At 38.4% G+C, this 23,234-nt stretch overlaps 1 protein-coding gene across 1 annotated transcript in view; it reads left to right on the forward strand.

Moving 5' to 3' along the window:
* FHOD3 (formin homology 2 domain containing 3) overlaps positions 1 to 23,234 on the forward strand; it is a 369,637-nt gene that overhangs the window by 332,829 nt on the left and 13,574 nt on the right. Inside the window, exons 22-25 of the mRNA XM_026841709.1 lie at positions 3,646 to 3,836; positions 6,395 to 6,587; positions 14,474 to 14,645; positions 16,891 to 17,052. Coding sequence (XP_026697510.1) covers positions 3,646 to 3,836; positions 6,395 to 6,587; positions 14,474 to 14,645; positions 16,891 to 17,052 — 718 coding nt within the window. The remainder of the gene's footprint in view (positions 1 to 3,645; positions 3,837 to 6,394; positions 6,588 to 14,473; positions 14,646 to 16,890; positions 17,053 to 23,234) is intronic.

Consider the following 23,234-nt stretch of genomic DNA (forward strand, 5'->3'; position numbering starts at 1 on the left):
AATTGTCATTATCACTCCATGTAAGTTCTTGTTCTCTTTATCATAGGAACATACATTTGGGGGATCATTTGTCAACATGGTTACTGTTATATTTGTATATAACATTTCCAGTGTTAGAAGACATCCTAAACAGTACAATAACAGCAAAAATTACCAAAACAAACTGTATTTACAAGGCTACTGCCAAACAGTGTGACTGCATTTAAACATTTGTGCACAAATATTATGCCTAGGTCTGGACCACTGTGCTCAACTTCCATGGTTGCTTACATCAGTTAAAGTGAGGATAAACTTTTGCTTTTCAGACAGGTCTGTATTTTACGTACGTTCTCCATTTGGTGCAAGTACCTGCTGTTTTATGACAGAAATGTGCATAAAATGAACGGGCTTGTTGGTCACATGGTCATTGGACTGCTGCTGCTCAGAATGCTATAAACACTTCTTTATGTCCATGATGAGTTTGGCTTCACAGTGAAGGCAGAAGAGGTTCTGAGATGTCAAATTCCTTAGGATCATACTTTTCAGTAGAATCTCATTCTAATAATTAAGGGAATTAGTAGCTGTCTGTCTTGGTTAATATTCCAACACATTACAAGGCTTAGAAAATGTAAGAGTTTGCAGAATAATAGCATATTACTTCAACAGGATTTTGGTGTATTTTATTAGTTAAAAATACAACCTGATATTTCAGATAGCCATGGAAAGCCAGTTTATGTGACAGCTGATACATACACTTAAGATACACTAATTGCTGGCATACAACCTGGATATTATATTCCACAGGCCTAGGAAAAAAACATCACCTGGATCCTGTGTACAAATGTCTGCAATTGCAGGAGAGTCCAGTTAGAAGATCAGTGGATCTTTGGCTTTACTGTGCTAAGAGGTTTATGGATAATTTCTTATCTGAACACAAGCACTAAAGAAAAAAGGGGATGGCAGAAGAAACATGAGGTTAAGCTATGTGAATTGAGGAGAGAGAAGATACAGTGAGGGTGACCCTGCCTGTTATGTTACACTGTTTCACATTGGAGAGCATCACATTAGTGCTATTGCTGTTAGAAGGAAAAAGGATGGGGAGGAAAACTTATCTGTGGTTTGAAATGTCATGCAGGTAGTACTCCAAAGCTGCAAACTATTGAATGTTTTGATGTATTTGGTAGGAAAGTTCAAATACTTTTAACTTCAGGATTTACCTTTTGAGCAGATCCAGCCTGAATATTTAAAATCTCACTTCTGTGAGATTTAGTAGGAACAATTGTGTCAGCAGGCTGATAAATGCTAGTCTTTTTGTTTGGTTGCTTGGGTTTTTTTAGAAGGATCTGAAGACTTAGCTTTGTTACCTGGTGCTCTGTTGGGAGGCAGTTTCTATACCTTGGATAGAGGAAAGGGTATGGTATATCATGTATGAAGAAGCTTCACTTAACTCCTTGTGCGTAGGACCTAGAGCAGACTGAAATACAATGGATTCTGTGTCAACCTGTAAAATTTGCACTGGTAAAATAGCGCTTCATGAAATATCGGGTGGAGTGTCTGGTTGTCTCTGAAAAAGTTTGACTTTTAATATTCCGCACATGGATATTTCTCTATTCTTTTCTGTCCACAAACAAGTGACCAAAATCTGGAGAGCTGACAGCCAGAAAAGTTTAGATTTAGTAAAGGTTTGTTACATTCTTGCAAGCACAGGACAGTTTGCATGTGGGGAATGCACAGGCACATTGTCCTCTCTTGGATTTCCTGCTTTATTCCTTCCAGGACTTCACAACTTCTGCTCAAGCAGAGCTGCTTGTGCTCTACAGGGTTTTATTCCAGGGGAACTCAGGTGGTGTTCTCCTGCTGTGGTCTCCTTATGACTTCCCTAGCAATCTGAATTTTTGTTTGTGCTCAAAAAATTCCTGTGCTTCCCTTAGCCCAACCTTCGTTCCCAGTCCATGCTGGAACTGCTCACTTGTGAATACACTTGCTATTGGAATATTTCAAGGGGCAGGGAATTTGCCTTATCTTTTTCCTGCAGATATGCAGTTCTCCAGAGATGTCTCTTGAACCCCTACAGGCTTAAACCTCAGAGCTTTCTGATAGATTAAAACTCACTCTGTTTTCAGTGAAAGATGTTATAAAATGTCATAAAATTAAATTTCTCTGCTGCAGGGGCAGAGAAACTTCCTCAACCAGGTTGGATAATTCTTACTAGTAAGACCTAGAAACACCACCTCTTGGCTTTTTTTTCTTAATAGGAATGCTAGTATTTTTCACCATGTGTGTTTTAGATATACCATCTATGGAGAGCAGCAATGTGTTTATCATCAACAGTAAAAATACTGACCTGGAAAGGACTTTTTTTAAAAAAAAAAAAAACAAACATATGCATTGATATGGATATAAGGAAAACAAAAAGCCCACAGCTGCTCCGCCTGCAGGGCTTTTCTGAATAGCAGAATGGATCAAAGGATGTTTTTATTTCCTTGTGAAGAGGAAAAATTCATCACTTTATAAATCACAGCAAAAACAAATCAAATCAATACCAGCAGCTTTTTAATAATAATGCATTTCTTATGGCTATCCTCACTATAGGTCTCAGCAGTGGGTGCTGCACACAGCTAAAAAGAGTAAACTAAAACCTGTCTCTGACACTGGTTTTCATTTAGCATTAAGGAATTAACTGGAGTACCAGACTGTAACATCCCAAACACTGATGTGTTTAAAATCTGAGAGCTAAATCTGTATTTTATAGCTTGAGTTCATCTGAACTGTGAAGTGATATTATAAAATAAATTTTTCCTTTCTTCAGAATTCAATAACATGTTGGGTAGTTTTATTTTTTTCATCTGTTGTGTGTAGACCACTGCGATTTGAACACCTTTTTTGGTTGATGAATAAAGGAGAAGCTCTCTCTCACCTTATGTGGAATGTGTTGGCTTCTGTCCTGATGCATGTTACTGTAGGATGCAGTCATTTATTTTAACTGTGTTGAGACACTTTCAAAGCCATTATATGATCTTATTACAAGCCAGCAAATGTGTACTGTATATCAAGGGATGAAAGTTAATGCTGAGATCACTAAATAACACTTTATTTAAATACAGCTTTAAAAAATCCCGGCTTGTGAATTTTGTGATTAGAAGTAGATCATCTATTAACAAGTCAGTGCATAGCTAGGGAATGGATCCAAGTCCTTCCTAAACTGGAGAAGTGTTGGCTGAGTACAACAGTGAGCAGTAAACAGGGTATAAAAAGCTATGAATATCAGAGAAAAGGATTAAGAAGAAGAGAAAGTTTTGTATTACCTCAGAAATAACTGAGTCATGCAGTTGCTTGGTGCAGGCATAAAGTTATTAGCAAGGGAAAAAACACATCACAATATTTTATTGTCCCTTCTTTAGGTGTTAGGCCTCTAAGACTAAAACCAAATATATATGTATATGGGTATTTCTTTGTTTTCACTTTTCCTTCCTAGCATTTCACATCTAGATGAAGTACAACAGAGAAATCAATTTCTTAATTATTAATAGTAATTAATATTGTGAATTAATGTTGCGCTGCCACTACATTGACCCTTTCTTATACATACATTGCATTGTTCAGAAATTCAAGGATACTACCAGTGTTTTCACTTGAAGTGTTACATTTTCTTTTCTTTTTTTTCAGGTCGACTTTGAACAACTTCAGGAAAACTTGTGTCAGATGGAAAGACGGTGCAAAGCATCATGGGATCACCTTAAGGCCATAGCAAAGCATGAAATGAAGCCAACTCTAAAACAAAAAATGTCCGAGTTTCTTAAAGACTGTGCAGAAAGAATCATAATCCTGAAAATTGTTCATAGAAGAATAATTAACAGGTACAGAATTAGATTGGTGGTGGCAATATCTTGATAATAAATCACTTGCTAAAATAATAAATTATTACATCATAAATATGTTTTTTATAAGTGTTTAATCTGCATTCCAGCAAGTGATGTTACTAGGATGTATGTGGTGCATACTTTGTTACAGATGCCCTTTAAGAAAGATTCTTCACTCCAAAAAGTTTCTGTATTTCTGATTAAAAGAAGCAATGTTCCAGGCAAGTGTTTATTCCCAAGGTGCAGTAACTGGGTCTTTTAACTCCTAGTCCCCAAAAGCTAGAAGCTTTATGGTTAAGTTGCTGTATTTTCTGTCCTTCCCTGGGTACCTTTGAGGGGGCTTGGCTTAGTGTCTGATAAACAAGAACAGGCTGTAGGAAAAAAATGAAGTTCTAATGACAAATCTGCCATATGCAGAAGTTGAAATGAGTCTCATGCAATGAGTTCTTCTATAAGCAGCACCATTCCTATCTGCAAGATGTACGACTCTGTGTTTTATGCAGAAGACAGAATTATGACTACCTGTCCTTAGGGCTTCCTGTTGAGTTTAGTTTCATCCAGTGGAGTTAATATTTGCAGTGCTTTGAAATATACATATTCATGATAATTCTGCAATCCTGGCTTGCATCAGCGATAGCGTGGCCAGCAGGGACAGGGAAGGGATCTGACCCCTGTACTCGGCACTGGTGAGGCCGCCTCTCGATTCCTGTGTTCAGTTTTGGGCCCCTCACTCCAAAAAGGACATTGAATGACTCGAGCGTGTCCAGAGAAGGGCAACAAAGCAGGTGCAGGGTCTGGAGCACAGGTCGTACGGGGAGCAGCTGAGGGAACTGGGGGTGTTTAGTCTGGAGAAGAGGAGGCTGAGGGGAGACCTCATCGCCCTCTGCAGCTACCTGAAAGGAGTGTGCAGAGAGCTGGAGATGAGTCTCTGTAACCAAGTAATAAGTGATAGGACAAGAGGGAATGAATCACAGAATTATCTAGGTTGGAAAGGACCCTGAGATCATCTGGTCCAACCATTCACCTAGCACAGTTCCCACCTACAGTGTATCCTTAAGCTCTAAATTGACCCAACTCTTGAACACCTCCAGGGATGGGGACTCCACCACCTCCCTGGGCAATACATTCCAACGCCTAACAACCCATTCTGTAAAGAAATATTCCTAATATCTAGTCTGAACTTTCCCTGTCGCAATTTAAGGCCATTCCCTCTTGTCCTGTCACTTTCTACTTGGCCTCAGATTGCACCAGAGAAGGTTTAGACTAGATGTCAGGAATCATTTCTTCACAGAACGGATTGTTGGGCGTTGGAATGGGCTGCCCAGGGCAGTGGTGGAGTCCCCATCCCTGGAGGTGTTTGTCAGGTTGACATAGTGCTGAGGGATATGGTGTAGTTGGGATCTGTCAGTGCTAAGTGAATGTTTCAAGGTCTTTTCCAACCTAGACAATTCTGTTACTCTGTGATATACGTGAGCTTTTTTTTTTAGATTCACACATGTAGCTTAAATCATCTGAGTAATTTGTGTTCATGCTTATTAATGAAATTTTGAGAGATTTGCCAACTTTCAAATAATTTTCAAATTGCTGTGGTCAGAATTAGGATCCAGATTCCAAACGACCCAAAATTTGTGGATGTACACTTGAGAAGTTGATTCGCCTCTTTTTTTTGTTTTCATAATGACTTGGTTTTCATTCCATAAGTAAGCATAAATTTCAGTTGCGGTGGAAGGGAACTGAATTCACCAGTTTCCTATTGTGTTTATCTGTGCATTGTACAAATAAAAAAAATAGTATTTTTTTTTCCTATTATATCCTGCAGCTAGTACTGCAGTTCTCCAAAAATGTATCCATATACTTGCATCTTTCTAGGATCGGAAAGACTTTTTATCATCAGGGATGTAGATGCATTTAAAAGGAATTCCCATACATTTTTAATCATTCAGTGTGCTTTTATAAATCATGCAATATAGAAGCAATAGTAAAAGCTGCAAATAGTGTGAAAGCCCTGAATGCCACAGAAGCAGTAAAACTGTGAATTGAGAGTATCCAAACTAAAGTACTACGTAGATAATATAATATTATGGTCAGTTTTGTGAACCAGAAATTCTTTCCTTCTTCTGTTTGCTAGCCTGTAAATCAGTATTCTTCTTGTCTAGACTTTCCCCAACATCCTAACAGCCTCTTTGAAGTTGCTTAATACAAATAAATAGAATTAAAACTTAATAAATATTTTTTCTCTAACTGAAATGAAAATGGTCATTCACATGCCAAATTAGTCATATAAAAAAGTAGTTGGAGTTCCATAAACATCTTATCTCCTGCATCAGCCTGGGAAAGTAGACTAGGATGAAGTTATCATAGACTAGACTTTCATGGTTTTAATTATAAAACATGCCAATGTTATGCAAAGCATCCATGAAAATTCTGTAGCACAAAAGAAATTATGGGAGCTAATAAAGTAATAAATGGATTCACTAAAATGTGGGGGTTTTTTTCCTAGAAAGCAGCAATACAGATTTTTTTCCCTCTACATTTATGAACTCATTGTTTTCCAGATTTCACTCATTTTTGTTATTTATGGGCCATCCTCCCTACGCAATACGTGAAGTCAACATCAATAAGTTCTGCAAAATTATTAGCGAATTTGCTCTGGAATACCGCACCACCAGGGAACGAGTTTTGCAGCAAAAACAGAAACGAGCTAACCACAGGGAAAGAAACAAGACCAGAGGGAAAATGATAACAGATGTAAGTGGCAAAGTGTATCTCCTACAGCATGGATTTTAAATATTTTCTTTCACTGAATGTTATATATGAAGTGCTGCTACTCTTTTGTTATTCCTAAGAGATTCTTCTACTGTTAGTAATTAACTCTGTTTTCTTAGAAGACAAACCTTGCAAATCCTTGATTATGTATATTTTGCTTCATACCAATGTATAGAATGAGAGAAAACTGAAATTAAGCATGCAAAGAGAGCATCTCTGTGTGTTACACAGACAGTGCCCAAAATAATCTGGCAGACACGAGGAGCTGTGTGTACCTGATCAGCCAAGAATATGAAAAAGGAAAAAAACCTGGAAAAGAGGCTTCTAATTCAGGACATGATTTAAATGATGAACATTGATTCCATTTAAGTGGTTACAACCAAATTTAACCATTTTTTTCCTCTATCTTTGAATATTCTAATGTAGTCATCGATCTTAGTATTTTATCTGTTTTTAGGTATACATATATATGCGTGCACATGCACAGCAATTTTGTTCTTAACTTTAAAGCAAAAAACAGACAATTTTACAGGAACAGACTACTTTGAGGTTCTGAAGAAGCAGACAAATTTGTGTTCACAGTAGACGTTACCCTGTAAACTTTTTGACTGTGATTGCATACTGATAGAATAAATTAAAATAAGATTAGTTTTCTCAGCATAGTAAGCTTTAGAATACCCTTGATTTTTTTAATCTTTTTTGTTGATGTAGTTGACTCAATCCAAATAAAGTTTTAAGAAGTGCCAGTACTTAATAAAAGTTTCCAGCTGTCTCAAAATCCAAATCTGGAGTCTCGATTAGATGCAAGTGGTTCATTGCATATGAAGCTATCCCTGCCTTTGGCATGAAAACACCTAAGCTGATTACAGTTTTATGGCTCAGGCAATATGGGTCAAAATATATATATATAAATGTATTGAGACAGATACAAATTGAGATTGTATTTAAGTCATTGACTCATGATTATTTGTAGATCTTTCCTGGCAATAACCTCTTTAAATCTGGAAATCTGCCTCATCTAGAGAAAATTATAAACCTGTATTATTATCTCAAAAGGTTTTCCTTTTGGTCTAGCCTCAGCTTAAGGAGGAGGCTCTGATTCTATGTGAAGGGTGTAATACACACATAAAGTTTTTCAACACTACTACTGGGGAACTGATATCAGTTTACTAGTTTAAACAATGCTGAGACGTGGAGTTACTCTTTTCCTACTATATGATGTAGTATTTCTGTATTATCTGTCCAGAAGAACTGGCAGTGGCAGGACAGAAAGCTTCTCAATGTCCTGTTCCTGCAGGAAACATGAGGAGAAAAGCAAATCTGATCACTGGCAGCTGGGTTCAGGAAGCAGAGAGAAGGGACCCTTTCAAACCAGAAGAATGCTCAGGGTTGACAGCTAGTCAGTGAGGAACAGAAACAAGGACAGTGACCGTTTTCTGAAAATGTGAAAAAGGAGGCAGATAGGCCTTTCCCAGAAAAAATGTGTTATTGGAAGATGTCTTGTTCAGCTCAAGATAGTGTTGAGATTTCACAAGACTCAAATGCCATCTGACAGCTAGTGTTCCACCTGAAAATCTCTTGGAGGTCCCTAGAAAGGGAGCATTTTTTGCCTATCACTAATTTGCAATTATATAATGATCCTATTAGCTTAAAAACAAAAAGCCTGATGGTGTACAAAACCACATTCTTTAAAATTCCCCTTATAGAGATGTTCTTTAAGGGAGTTATTCATATGGCCGTATGATTGTTTCAGGACTTACTCAATCTCTTTATCTGTAGCCCAGTAATATGGCCTTATTTACCATTCATTTGACTTCATTACATGGTAAAACAGAATTAAAGTTGCATCAGACTATTTGTCACAGCTTTATTGACAACTTCAAAGTCAGATCTACCTCAAAACAAGTTTCCAAGTCAGCAGGATAAAAGGTATTTATGTGTGAAGAATGATGAAAAAGGGGAGTTTTATTGTAGTCTTGTGTTGGCTGTGGTTTGTATCTGGTCTTGATTTTCTTAGTGGTTTATGTTTGAAGGCATTGGAAAGGGAAGATCTGTCAGTAATGCATTGACAGTATGTTCAACTAGTTACAAAACGCTGATAGAAGAAAGTTTAGATCTTGACATTAGAAAGAAACTCTTTGTAGAAAGTAATAAGTAGTAGTCATGTGGAATTTTAATTTCTGGATTTGTTAACCTAGAAGGATTTTGTGGTTATTTGATATTTACCTCCCTGTCCTTTTGAGAGGTTCATCAGGATCTCATTTTTATCACTTCACAGGACAGAGGGGGGATTCTAGCAAAAATGGGAAAGGAATAAGCCAGAACCATCCCAGTTCTTAACAAGAAGGCACGTATCTCTTAAACCTTGTTTCCCCCCCTGCAGACTTGGAAGGCAGAGGGGGTGCTGGCTCTTTGCGTGGAGAGTCTGCTGGCTCTTTGCGTGGAGAACTTGCATCAGCTTTAGCAACTGCTCACATGGAGTAGGGCAGAGAAACACGATGGGGAATATTTCCAGTGTTTCTTTCAGCCTTTTACCCCAGAGATCTTTATATGTTCTTTAATAGCTGAAGTGGACTGGGCACTGTCAGTTTAAATCTTGGTGAATGTTGTCTGCAAGAGAGAGAAAGAGGGAGGGAGTAAGGAAAAAAAAGAACAGTGAGTTGCCACAGTTTCACAGGGAAAATTGCCTGGTCTCTGTAACCTTATATCTGCCTTTAGCCAATGACAGCACTCATTTCAGGCACACTAAAAGTAATAAGCAAGCAAAATATGGAAGAAATGCAATTATAGATACAAGTCTGAGCTTTTAAATTATTTTTAATAATAGTAGGTAATATAAGCATCTGTCTCCCAGATTTATGAAGCTCTAATCTTTATGATACTTAGGAGTTTCAATTCCAAAATTGCTATGTAATAGAAATAATATTTTGAAATGGCAAATTCACCACATAGAAATGCTAGTCTAAAGGAAAAATGGGAGGGAGGGAAGGAGGTAGATCTCAGGTTGTCCTGCAACATCCAAAATTGGATGACAGAAGACTCAAGCAGCTTTTTTTCTTAAAATTTACATCTTATGCCTGCAAGAGGTATTCAGTATAGCAATATTCTTTAAGTGCTTTATGGTAATATTGCATGTTAAAAATTTCCTAATTTATTAATATTTCTCAGAGTATTTATAATAATGAAATTAAGAAGAAAATAAAATGCATAATATACACACCTGATGGGAGCAGATTCCCTTGTGAAACAAAAGTTTGGTTTATTTATTTTGCTACTTTGATTCCTGTTGTTAGTATTTGCTGGGGGCAAATGGCTCTCCAGACATGGAAACATGATGGGGATGGTGAACTGCTCCTCCTGTGCACTGGTGTAGCTTTGGGTGTAGAAGGACAGTGGTTCTAGGTGTGAGCCCTCTCCACCCAGAGCAGGAGGACGGGAAATGGTAATAATGCCTTGGCTACTGGAGATGAGCAAAGTCAAACAGAGAGGAGTACATTGCTCTTAAATTAAGTCCACAGCAAATCACTTTTAGCTAGATTAAATGAGCATGAAGGCCAGCACCTGGGACTTCCCTGTAAAAATCTAGCTTGCTATAGTAATGTAATACACTTTTGTTTGGAACACACTCTTTGCAACGTGTGTACTCCATTATTTCGCCTTTCCCTCCGTGTCTTTTGCATATTATTTAGTTTAATTTGCTCTCCTCCTGCCTTTTACTTATTAGATAGGTGTAACTGTGGATTAGAATGCAAGTATGTTCTTGGTTCCCATTCTTCTCCTTTTTGTTTCTTATTCATGCCAAAAAGTGAATAGTGGCCTTCTTCAGAAGAATTACTTTATCGTGACTCCCTGCCCTCTGGGGGATGGAAAAAACCAAATGGATCTTTTTAATGTAAAGGGAACATATCTGCCAAGGTCCCTCTGCAAAACATTTGCCTGTGTTTCTGTTAGTGCCACTGTGTCCAAAGAAAAATAAGCATCTCACTCTTTGAATAAAACATACCCTTAAAAAGTAATGTTAATGTGCTGCTCAGCACTCTCACAACTAATCTTCTTATGGAGATTGTGCTGAAACTAAACTGAGGGCCAAAGTAAATCAGGCTTTCATTTTTCATGATGAATGTTTCTGGAACAGAATGTATCAATCCCAGGCAGAAATCATAGCTGAGATGGAGATAAGGTCAAAAGTATGTATTAGTAACACTACGAAGGAGAATAGAATTGATGGAATGCTTCTTCTAAAAAATAAAACAAAACCCACAAATTAAAAAAAAAATCGTTGAATTTCTGGGCTATGTTTGCACTTTATAAGCAATCAAACTGAAAATTATGAAAACAAGGAGCCCAGATATTTGAGAAATTCTGTTTTACTTTGGGAACCTTCCATGCTGGACATCTTACAACCCAATGAAGAATTCCCCAGGCACAGCTCTGAATAGTTTGCTAATTCCCTGTAATTCCCCAAATTTAAGAACACTCATATGCCACAATATTTTGATATGTCCATTGCATTTAATGTAGTGTAACTGTCAAGATAGTTTTACGTGCCTGATGTCACAGAGGGTGAAAACCCTGAATGACAAAGGATAATTGCATCTCTCTAATTTCCAGGATCTGATATCGGGCAGCTACCGAAGAACTTTAAGCATTTATTCAAAGACTACTCCACATATGATTTGAGTGCTCTGTTAAATTGGAAGTTGAAAAGCCACAGCTTGAAAAAGGAATTAAAACAAGCACTTAAGTGTAGAGAAAAGGAATTGCCAAGAAGCTGACCTCTGCACTGTGAGAAAGAGCAGCCAGGACCTCCCTGTGCTGAACAGAGATGGAAAAAGGAGAGGGAGTCCTTTCTAGTGCTCTCAGTTTCCATGGGGCAAAAAGCGGGCAAGCAACTGCATGACTCAAGGGAGAGAAATAGGATGAGTTAGGGGTAGTTTCAGTTCATAATTGCTCTAAGAAAAATCAGGACTTTTTTATATACCCTAGTGACAGTGACTGTCTGTTCTACATACAATTAACTAAAAAAAAAAATAAGGAAGCCGATTGTCTAAGCAATTAATTCCTTATACGCTTTGTATTTTGGTGTCCTCCTATAATTGCATAAACAGTACCATGGTTACCTCTTACTCTGCCGTGGTTTGACCATATACTGTCTTCCTAAATCTTGCTGTTTGTCCTTCTCCACCCTGTCCTTTGTTTCCAGTGGCAGACCGATGAAGAAGAGGATGCTGAGGTATGGTTCTCTGAAAGAGCATGTCATTCCTCCTTGTGTGCTGTGACATCTAATTTCTAACTCAGATAGTATGGACTTCTCAAATCCATCTGCTCAACCGGAACTATGAACCATGACATTTCTCTCATAGCTTTTTGGCTCAATCATAAGAATGCATTTCTACAGTCAGCTTTAACCATATGCATACCTGCTCTCTTGAATAAGGATATCCTGATCTGAGGCCTTAATAATTTTGTTTCCTCTTTTCTTTTCCTTAATGTCTATTTACTAAACTGCGAAGTATCCCCATTATCCAAAAACATCAGTGATCTGAATGTTATGGGGATCATCCTTTACCTTGGGCTACAGACTACCATGATTTCATACTCATTATTAAGCTGTGTAAGTCCATATGGTATTATTTTATATAGTGTTCAAAAGCATCAGGATATAGGGATGCAAAGCAAATTTTAATGGTTCTCCTTGCTATGAATTGTGAATAAGATTCTTCAGTCACTGTGGAGGTGAGCCATGGAATAATTCATGTATTTATCATAAAGTACTCCTGAAGGTGATGTTGAAAATGATTGAAGTAGTAAATAAATAATTTAAGAACTATAATGTGCTAGCTATATTCATAATAAAACAATTTATGGTTTGAGGAGCATCTGTCATGCAGTGCATTTTTTGTTCAGCATTAGATCTTTCTTTAATTTGCTGAACAGAAACAATATGACTTAATTCTCAGTCATTTACTCAAGAGGCTGGGGTTTGGCCATTAATCTACAGCAACATATGAAAATTAAAGAACTGAAAACTTCTGTCTATAGAGCTTCTCCCTCAGTGATGATTTATGTTGTATAGCTTGGGGTGCAGAAAGAAAATATGAATTAGCTTGTTTATGCCAACATTTAACTAACCTGTTTGAACAGTAACTAACAGTTATGTGAAGGCTTTATCCTTTGGGTTTTTGTCTGAGGTGGTATTGATTAGCTTCACAAACCATTGTGTATAAGAGAGTATTAGTATTCTTAATGCAAAAATGGCATGGACTTTCATAGAAGTTTCTCTCTAATTTTTTTTTGCTTTTAATTTCACATGTGAAACTCAGGCACTTGCATACTTAACACATCAGATTGTTGCAAGCTAATGTTTTAACAAGAAAACAAACTTCTCACTATTAAAAATAAATCTCATACTGGTATATTTAGCTAAGTGCCTTGTAGGGAGTATTGTTTTGCTGCTCAGTTAACTTGCTATCTTACCCTGAAAAGTCATCATGTTAAAATAGAATCATCCTGTCATTGATTTCCAGATTAAATATTTTCAATTTGCAGTCTTGACAGCCCCGGGGACTCAATCAAAGCTCTGAAAGTAGGGCCCCGTCTTTTCTTCCTATTTGCTGTTCTCTGACAAAAAGACTCTGCAGGTTTGCATCCCTTTAACTGACCAGCTCAATACCTTCAAGTGAATAATTAATGTTGTTTATTATGCAAAGGAAGAAGATAATTCAGCACACCTTCTTTCATCTGTGTTCAATTGATCAGAGTAAGAAAGGTTAAAAGGAAAAATAAAACATATTTCCATTTCTGATGCTGGACTGATACAACTGAGAATACTGAGGGGTAATATTATCTGTTGATGCCTGTTTGCTGTTGACCGAGCTAGTATTTTCTGCAGCCAGGACTGTATTTTAAATGTGTTTCAGGCTTTCTCTAGATAAGAGCAATGGAGCAAATACCAACATCACAGCCCTTTGTAGGCAGAGGCTGGAAAGGGAGAACAGCCCTGCAATGCAGGCTCCTCTTCTCCTCCTTAGAAAGTATTCATTTCTGCTGTTTTCATCCATTTCTAGATGACTGTTTTCAGTAACTGTTGGAGCTGCAGCATCCACACACTATGCTTACCCAGCTAATGTAGCTGCTGTTGTTCATGTAGTCGTGGTGACAGGGAAATCACAGGGGGGGCTGGGGAAGCAGAGGGCAGATTCCTAAACCTCTTGTAAGGTTTTGTTTGTTCTTCTAACTGCTGACTGCAACTTTTGTGTTTTGACCGTGAAATAATTTGGCTGGGTGTTTTGGAACCGGGGATTTTTTCAGCATTAGTGGTACGGTGTTTTAGGGTTACTTGTAGGTATTTGTGTTTTCGAGCAGTTTGAGAATTTTCTGTGCAGCAATGCAGAGAGGCAAGAGGGAAAGGTCTCTCTTCCTAGATGTCTCTCCCCATTTTGCTTTGTTAATGAAAGATGATTGTACAGAAAAGAAGCAATTTCTTATTTGTGTCAGGTCTCGTGCTGTTCCCCTTGCTGTTGTACCTGACCCCAGATCAGGCCCAGCCTGGGTCGAAAGTTTCAATGCAAGTCTTTGCTTTGTACTTTATACTCTCAGACAGGAGGTCAAAATTACAAAGCTTGAGCTAATGCATCTGGTTTTCCTCTGGTTGTGTCTGCTCCCTACTGTCACCCTCTTTCCAGTTTATTTCTGCTCACAGTGCATGATCTGGGAGAGGGGCAACTGTTGCCTGGCTCTTTTGGGAATAGTTGCACTCCAAACCAAGCCCAGGAGGACACCTTTCTCCTTGCAATTTGCAGTCAAGACTCTGGCCTATTCTCCATGTTGTTTCCTGTTGAAAGAACAAATCTGTTTTCCTCCTACAGTCTGGCAAGTTCTCCAGCAGCTCGCCCCCCTGCCAGAGCCAGCCCCAGGGGCTGCAGTATGCTGAGGATGCTGCAGAGCATGAGAACATGAAGGCCGTGCTGAAGACCTCCTCTGTCGGTGGGGAAAGCACCACGGTGCTTGGGGTCCGCACTCGCAGCCGGGCCAGCCGAGGTGAGTCTGCAGTTTTCTTTTAGCCACATTTTTTGTGGCACAGTAGCCACATGGTGGCCTAAACATAGGTCGTGGCCCCCTTGTATAGCGCTCATGGCAGAAGGGATTGAAGGGCAAGGAGGAGATGCCAGTGGTGTTTCCATGCTGGAAGTGGTGATTTGGGGCACTGGGATGTAGAAGAATTTGCCTGAAGTTTTAACACGTGAATCACAGCCACATTAGTGCCTGGGGGCATTAGGAGTCCAAGCCTGCAGAAATCCTCATCTCTCCCAGCACTGTGAATGTGGCTGCCTGCCCACTAACACTCTAGGTTTTATTCTTGTTCTCATCATGAACGCAAAATGGGGCATCCAGGGAATCCACGATGTGGTTTTCTTTTTATTTTCAATAGAAGCAAGTAGAAAGTAGCAATTCAAATTGAAGAGAAAGATAATTGAAGAGAAAGTTCCTTGCAGCATTTTAGAAATGACTGGGGAGAGGAAAACGGTAGGAAGAAGATGATGAATCTTTTAACTACCTCCCTGCTGAACTGCAAAGGTAATAGCTTAACTGGAGACTAGGAGCAGAAAAAGCTGCTGTGGACAGCCCCACATCTCCTTGCTTCCCTGACAGATACCTCTTTCTCTGAGGTCTGCAATGCTCTGCTGTTTCCAAATGTCAACATGGGTGACTGCTGAAAGCTGACAGGGAGGAAATTAAAACCTGACTCAATCCGCCGATTCCAACACCTGATACTCTGACAGAAGAGCTCTTCATTTAACCAACCACTAAACCACTTCCTTTATGCTAAATCATTTTACAGACACTGGGTTCACCAGTTTATTTCCTTTCGTCTTCCCCTCACCCCCTCCCATACACATGATACCTGGAAGATGGTTCCACTAAAGGCGACTCACCAAAATTCAGGCTGTGGTATAACTTTTCCCTCGCATCTAGATATCTTATACTTTCTTGATTCTTTTTTTGATACCACTGGTAGCACATCCCGAGCATCCACCACTAAGTCTATGTGTGCATAGTTTAAGTCTTGAAACCACAATCCTGTCTTATTTAGAGGTTTCACAGCCCAAGTTTAAGAAGCAAGTCAACTAGCTAAAGCGCAAAGATGAAATAATTCAAGCTGCACTGCAACAAGCGGAATAGCTGAAGTAATCTATTGAATGCTAACAAGCAGTATGTCCTGATGATGAGAGTCAGCTTGTGTTCCCCTGAAGATCAGCAGAGGCAGAGGATGGGTGAGCCAGACAGAAACTTGTCAGGAGCACTATTGTAATACAACTGCTCTTGACAAGAGCCAGGAGACAAGCAGCAGAGCAAAGTGCTAATCAAAGCTGTTGTTCTTCAACATTGGGGATGTGATATAGAGTGACCTTGCCAGTGAATTTTTAGCTGCTTGCAATTCTACCACACCCACTCGTTTACAAAGTTCGCTGTCAGTGTTCACACTGCATACTAGCCTTGAAATCATTTAAAAACAAAAAGCACACAGAACAGTAGTCTTTAGTGGAGGAACCCGAAGATGCATCTGACACAGCTCTGTGGAGTAAGAAGTGCCAGAACCTTGGGTTCAGAGACATGGCTCTCTTGTTTGTTTGTGGTTTTAACCAAAATTGCTTATTTAGCTTTTCAGCTTGCCGACTCTTGCTTTTCTGCTCGTAACAGAGCACACGCAGTTGTGCCAGGACACATACAACTTTATGATGACAAGGTGAATTTTTCATTGTGAAAGGGACAAGACATATCAAACAACACTTTTTGCCCGTTTCGTGTCTTCTTTGCAATAGGCTGTGGAACAGATGCTCGGGAATTGATTCTTCCTTTCTTTTGGTACAGAGAACCTGTCTTGCTGATTTGAATCAATCTCTAACATATGCCATGTCTTCTAGTCTCTGTGTAATAGGAGCAGAGGAAAACATGGTCACACAACACAAGCAATCCTTGGCTTACAGTCAGTCTCTAGCAGACATTTGCCAGTTGCATGGTCAAGAATAAGATTCTGAGGCTGAAGGGAATAGAAAACTATAATTGCATTTGAGCTCTCAACTCTCTGCTGATACAGCAGAGAGTCTAGGGTATTATTTAGAAATATCCTCCATTAGGCAGAGTCTTCTCTTTTGGCCAATTTGAAGTAGCAATGACTGAGCTGCCTGCTGTAATTCCCCCAGAAAACCCAATTGCAAAACCAAAATGACACAAGAGACTTTCTGTCTTCTTTTCCCTCAATTTATTTGCTGGACTTTTCCAGGCCGTATTGGTTCGTGGAATGCTGGCAACGATGATTCACCTAATGCAACGGATGACGCAGCAGATGAGATCATGGATCGCATTGTAAAGTCTGCCACCCAAGTGCCAAGCCAGCGAGCGGTGCCTAGAGAGAGGAAGCGGTCACGAGCAAATAGGAAATCATGTGAGAATATGGCTATTAAATTTCTCAAAATAAGCAAATGTGCAAATACTTAGGTAGGAACCAGACCCTTAGAAGGCAGACATGCATTAGTAGTTCATAGTAGCTTGAGTGTATACTTATGTTTGGCATATATTCCTCTTACTCTTGTTTAAATGATGTTGTATGCAGTGGGTGACCGTCTTCTATAGAACTTGAAATGTCCTAGCAGTAAGAGAAGAATGATTTATGGTGCTTTAGAGCTGATGTTGGTACTTGATCATAACTAGAGAAGTCAGATCAGGCCCTCAAATGGAGACTGCTTAAAATTCTATAAGGTGCTGTGAATTGGCATAGAGATTAATAGTTGTATCTGCAGATAAATTTATTTATAAAGCAAAAAATAGTTTGAGTTTTTCACCTTTTGAAATCATGCTCTTTCATACTGTGTACTATCCTTCCGCAGCCCGGAAAACAAAATGTCTACTGTTGCTTGGCTGCAAAGTGGTTATAGAGGAGCTTAACTTCCACTGGGAAAAAAAGGTCGCACATTTATAAGGTGGTCTTTCAACAGTGTAGTCTGGGCCAGGGCTGAGCTGCAGCACCCAAATCTGAGCAATTTGATTTCATGCTCTAGTAAATACAGTGTTTAAGAGTTGATAATCTTTCTGGGGTTTTTTTTTTTTCCTTATGTGCAGAGACTACTGCAGTTGCTATGAGAAGGATAAGTACCCACAAACCATAAGATTTTAGTGTTTAATGTCATTCACCATATGTGGCTTTTTGACTACCTTTCCATCCATCTTTTTAGCATTTCTGGGAAGTTAGGACAAAGAGGAGACAACAACAGTGAGTGAAAAATCACACAGATTTTTGGTTTTTGTGAAATTGTTCTAACATACTGGGTAATCAAAAACATTTAGTATAAGCAGTGATTGCTATAAGCTAGCATGTGCTGAGAGCATATTCACTTTCCCCAACATGCTAAGAAAGGAACTTCTGCATGTGGCAAGAGCAAAAGCAAAATGGACACCAGTTAGATGAGCCAGACTCTAAGCAAAGAAAATGAACTGACACTGGATTGTCTGTCTTACTTTCCATCGTACACTGTGCCATACCTCTCTGTGGCATCACCTGCTGCTGCTACCCACTCTCCCCACATGGTTCTGGTGTTCTGCACGTGGTGACTGCCCTAGTTAGCTTGTGCATATCAAATAAACCTCCTGTATGTTTGCCTATTTCCACAGTTTATCCCATGCTAAAATATTTCCTCTGTTAGCAACACTACCTTCATGCACACTCACATCCAAAGGTCTTTCTACTTTTTACCAGGTACCTTTTTCCCAAGGAAGCACTTGCTGCAGGGGGAAAAAAAAAAACAAAAAAAAAAAAAAAAAAAAAAAAAAAAAAAAAAAAAAAAAAAAAAAAAAAAAAAACCACCACAGGATAATGATAATAAAAATACTATATATTTTTTTCCATGGGGCTGGCTTTTATATTCAGTTAAAACATTAACAGGGATTAAGCATTCAGTAAATGTTTAGGCTGGGACTTATTTCTGTTGTAATTAATCATGATAGGATCCAGCTCTTTTGCTTGTTTGTTCTTCAAGATCTGGATGAGACTCTTATGTGGATTAAAAGGCAGTTTCAAAACAAACATAAAGTTCAGTAGTTTAGTGTCCCTTTCAGTTGACATTGCTAAAGAAAGTGTGAAGGAAGAATATGTTAACTGAACTGTTTCACTCTGACAGATAGTCAGTATACCTGGATAATGAATAAATGAAGTAGTTTAGCTCTAAAATACACTCAGCTGGACTGATAATATAGCACCTCCAGGAAATTAACAGAGACCAGTCCTTGTCAGTGTATGATGTGAGTTAAATGAGCAGATCTTCCAGTTAGAAATATAACACAAGTCCTCCACAGACCTATTAGAAAGTAGATTTTTAGGCATACTTCAATGATTTAGATTAGCAGATGCTATGATATTTCTTATCTGCAGAGCAAAGAGACCTGATTATCTGATGGGTTTGATTCACCACCTTCAATATTCAGACTCCCATACACATCCTTCGGCTTTTGCCATGAGCTTGGTATTCAATCTATTCATGGACATCAAAGCAAAACTCAGTTGAAATTAATGATTTTCACTGTGGATCATGTTGCATATGCCTCATTGCTTTCAGTGCAGAACTGGAAATCATGTCAGGCTTACTTAGCATTCAGCAAAGATTTTAGTGAAGCTGAGCTATGTGTTTTAAGCAAAATCAGAAACCCAAAAGGTTTATATGCAATTGCGCTGTAAACATTTCCTGTGATTCAGGAAGAAGGTTCTCATGGATGAGGAAATTTTTGTCCATAAAAAAAGACAGAAGGTTGTGAAGTGAAAAGCAAGTGATGCTCAAGTCATTTATAACTAGGGGAAAACAGAAACAGGAGTGTGAAAAAGATTAAGTTAAATTCAAGAAATAGTTGTAATGGGAAGAAGAAACATTTTGATATGTTCATTTGAGCCATTTTACCATTTGTAATTGTTGAGCAGCATGACTGTATCTGGTATGCAGAGAGCTTAGTTAGATCTTAATGATGTAGAGTTCGAACTCTCAGAGTAACCAGCAGAACTATAAATTGGGAGGATGAATAAGGCACTGAGTCATCCAACAAAAGACAGATGGAAATGTCTGTATCTGTTGGTTGAAGATACAAAGGGTCACTGATAAATGCAGATATGACTGAAGTTGACTGAGTCCTAGTAGGAAGGAATTTGCTCAGTGAGAGCTGAAATGGACTACAGAAAGCTAAGGTATGAGGTAAGTGCCAACAGCTGAGTTCCTGTGATGATCTGCAGAGAGAGAACTTAACTCTGTGCTAGACCTTTATATAGTGGAGGTTTTTAAAGATAAAATTTGACATTTAGAAGTAGAGTAACCAGCTGGAAGTCATTGCCTCATGACGAGTATTCAGTGACCTGCCTACCACACATACTGGAGTGGTGTTACATATGAGAAAACAACATTACAGTTGCATTCATTCATTAGAAGCCTCATCAGAAAGCCAGGGGATTGAATGAGCTGCAGAAACTGAAATACTCCGTCACCTGGAAGTGGTCATTCAAAGACATCTTCAAGACAAATTACCATGGGAAGCTTCTGCAATTTTTTCTCTCCAATGTCCTTATCCTGTGTGTAAACAGCAGACCCCAGCCTCTAGACATGTCAGTTCAGCGTATTTTAAAAGCATAAAACACAAATTAGGTTGAAAATACAGTTTCTGTTCTTGAAGACCAAAGGCAGCATTCTCTGAGAAAAGTTTTTGTAACATTATGGGGAGCTGTTCAACTAAGCAAAGAAATAAAAAATAGAATAATTAGGATTGTCTGGTTCTCCATAAGGTCAGGATGACCTTCGCAAATGATGCCGTAACAAACAATGAGTGCAAAGGAAAATTGGGATAAGGAAGTTTTAAGAATCACTCTAGTTGATAGTCCAAATTCCAGTGACTACAATTACTGAAGTTAATTTTAGCAGCTTACAGAACAGTATTACAGGCATTGCATCAGTGGATTTGGAGAAATAAAAATTAAACTCTCTGTATGAGATACCACTGAGATTTCAGAAAACAGTCAAGAAAGGAGGTTATTTAATACAGAGAGCTGAATTTAAAAAAAAATAATGTAAGGTAGATAAACAGAGTTTGCTGTGAAATTTATGAGAAGTGAGGTAATAGAAGAAAATATCTAAAGAATAGGGCTGCTTAGAAAATCCTGTTATTAAATGAGAGTTTCACACCATGAAGAACCAGCCTGTGCCAATTGCTTCAAATTGGAGGAGAAGAAAAACAGGTGTTAAAGCTTTGAGGCAACAGAAGACACATAAAGACTAGCAGTATCATCCATAAGATAAAAATTTTACTTTAGTACATTTAATTAAAAGAACCCCCCAAAACTCCATAATAGACAAACAGAAAGATAATGCTGGTTTCCTTGTTGTCCTGTCTGTTTATTTAAAACATCCATCCCCTAACATAAAATCAATTACTCTCAGGCTTAGACTCTTACAGTGTGCCTTCTCTTTGTCGGTCTCATTGAGCTGAATGGATTCTCAGGAGAATGATATAACTCGGCGTCACAAAAAATCATGCTCCAGTTTAATAATCATGAATAAGCATATAGAAGGTATTTGCACTAATTCTGGCATACACGGAGCAATTCTTGGAAACATTGAGCCTAACAGATTTGATTTCTGACCTCTGTGAATGGCCATGGCAGGGCTCTGAAAAAGGACCAAGAGAAAGTCATAAGGATTCATTACCTTCTTCAGGTGCTGATTAAGGCCCAGGATAGCAAAACCAGACCAGCTGACTAGCAACTACCTTGATTCTAAAACAGGAACCTGCAAGCATCTTCCTCCCTCTTTATGATTTGTTAGTAATAGCAACCTTCATCCTTGAAAATGGGTCTTCTGGCTGCCAAAAGTCAAAGCAGTGGTCAAAGAGTGGCCATCCCAACATGGTCTTGCCAACAGATAATTTCAGATAACTGCACAAAGGAAATAGCTCTTTAAAGCTGGCTTGACTGTACAGCACTGCTTACATCTGGATCTTCAACCAACCCTGAATGGTAAACCATAATGTAGGGCCCAGGTGCGACTAATATTTCATGGTGAGTAGCATGGTGGTGGTTGCAACGTATTCTGTTAGAGACACTGCATGAGGACGTTGCAGAGTGAGAGATTCGTTATTCCCCCACAATGTTTTATCTCAGAGTGTGTACGCTCTTATTTCTCTTAGATTTTAATAAAATTGGAAATATGCTTTAGATTTGAGTTAGAGAAATGGGTTTGGAGCCGATAATAATTGAATCAGAATTTAATCCAATATTTGAATGAGATTACTTGATCAAAATTATTTGTGATGTTCAAAAAGAGAGAGGATACATGATAATGTCTTGTTCTTTTATTAGGCTTTGGAATCACATGTTAACCTAATAATATACCCTGTGACTGACCCTTGAGATATGGAAATATCTCATAAGGATTTACTGATTTATTTGCATAATGACTTGCAGGGAGTAAAAAAATTCTTACAGTCATTATGCAGAAATGGATCTGAGGCACCACCCAAATAATCTGTCAGACTCATACAAGTGGACTGTGGAGGAGATCGGAAATGAGTCAAGATTACCTGAATCCTAGATAAATAAGATCAGGCACGGTGGTTTAAACTTAACTACAGAACATCCTAGGTCAGGTATTTAATACTAAATTCCACCTTCAGTAGAAGTGAAATAGGAGTTAGCACATTGTCATCAGGTGCCAAAACGTGGGAGAGATCTCTGCCAAAGGACCAGGCATGGAGACAAGTTTTAGACAGCTTTTAGTAACACATGCAGCATTGATTTGGAATAAAACTGTTTGTAAGCATGCAAAATACTAGATGGGAGACTGTTTGAATCCAAAGGTGTGTAATTTTTGTTTAGCATTCATAGGGTGCTTCAGTTAACTTTTTAATCTTTTTCTTTGTTTTTTTCATTTTCATGTCTCTCCACTTACTTTTTCTGGCTATGGAAAGACACAGGAGTGCCAAAATACCAGGAGGGAGACTTCTTCTGGTATTTATAGCCTGACTAAAAGCAGGAGTTAATGGAAATTATGCTTTAAAAAAATGAAAACCTTACAAGAAGAAAGTTTATATAAAATGCTTTAAAGGCAAGCAACTTCACTTAGAATTTGCAACTAATTATTTAGGATTTGAGTAACTGGATCCTATCAGGAGTTAGAGAAGGGGGCAGAGTAATCTAGTTAGTGGTGCACATTTAGGAACAATTCTTTGCACTTAAAAAAAGTAAATGTGTCACCAATGGTATTCAGTATCAAAGTCTGTTTGTCCTCACACAAAGTACTGAGCCTTCTGAAGGTCAATACCCAGTTAATAAAAATCTAATTATTAAATGAAAACAGAACATGAGATAAAGCACTTAAAACTCTGGCAGCTGGAAGGTTATGTTCATTAGATGCCAACATAGCTAGTGCCTCTTGGATGCCTCTTAAGTAATACATTGTTTCATCCTCAGGATGGCAAGTTCTATGCAAAAATTACAGAATTAAACTCCATGATCTACAACAAATAAAAATACAATCAATTAAAAACAATTATTACTAACAGTTAATGAGTAATAAATACAGTTGACCACATTAATCTGTAGAA

This window comes from Athene cunicularia (assembly GCF_003259725.1).
Source record: "Athene cunicularia isolate RWA chromosome 2 unlocalized genomic scaffold, athCun1 chr2_part1, whole genome shotgun sequence".
Lineage (NCBI taxonomy): Eukaryota > Metazoa > Chordata > Aves > Strigiformes > Strigidae > Athene > Athene cunicularia.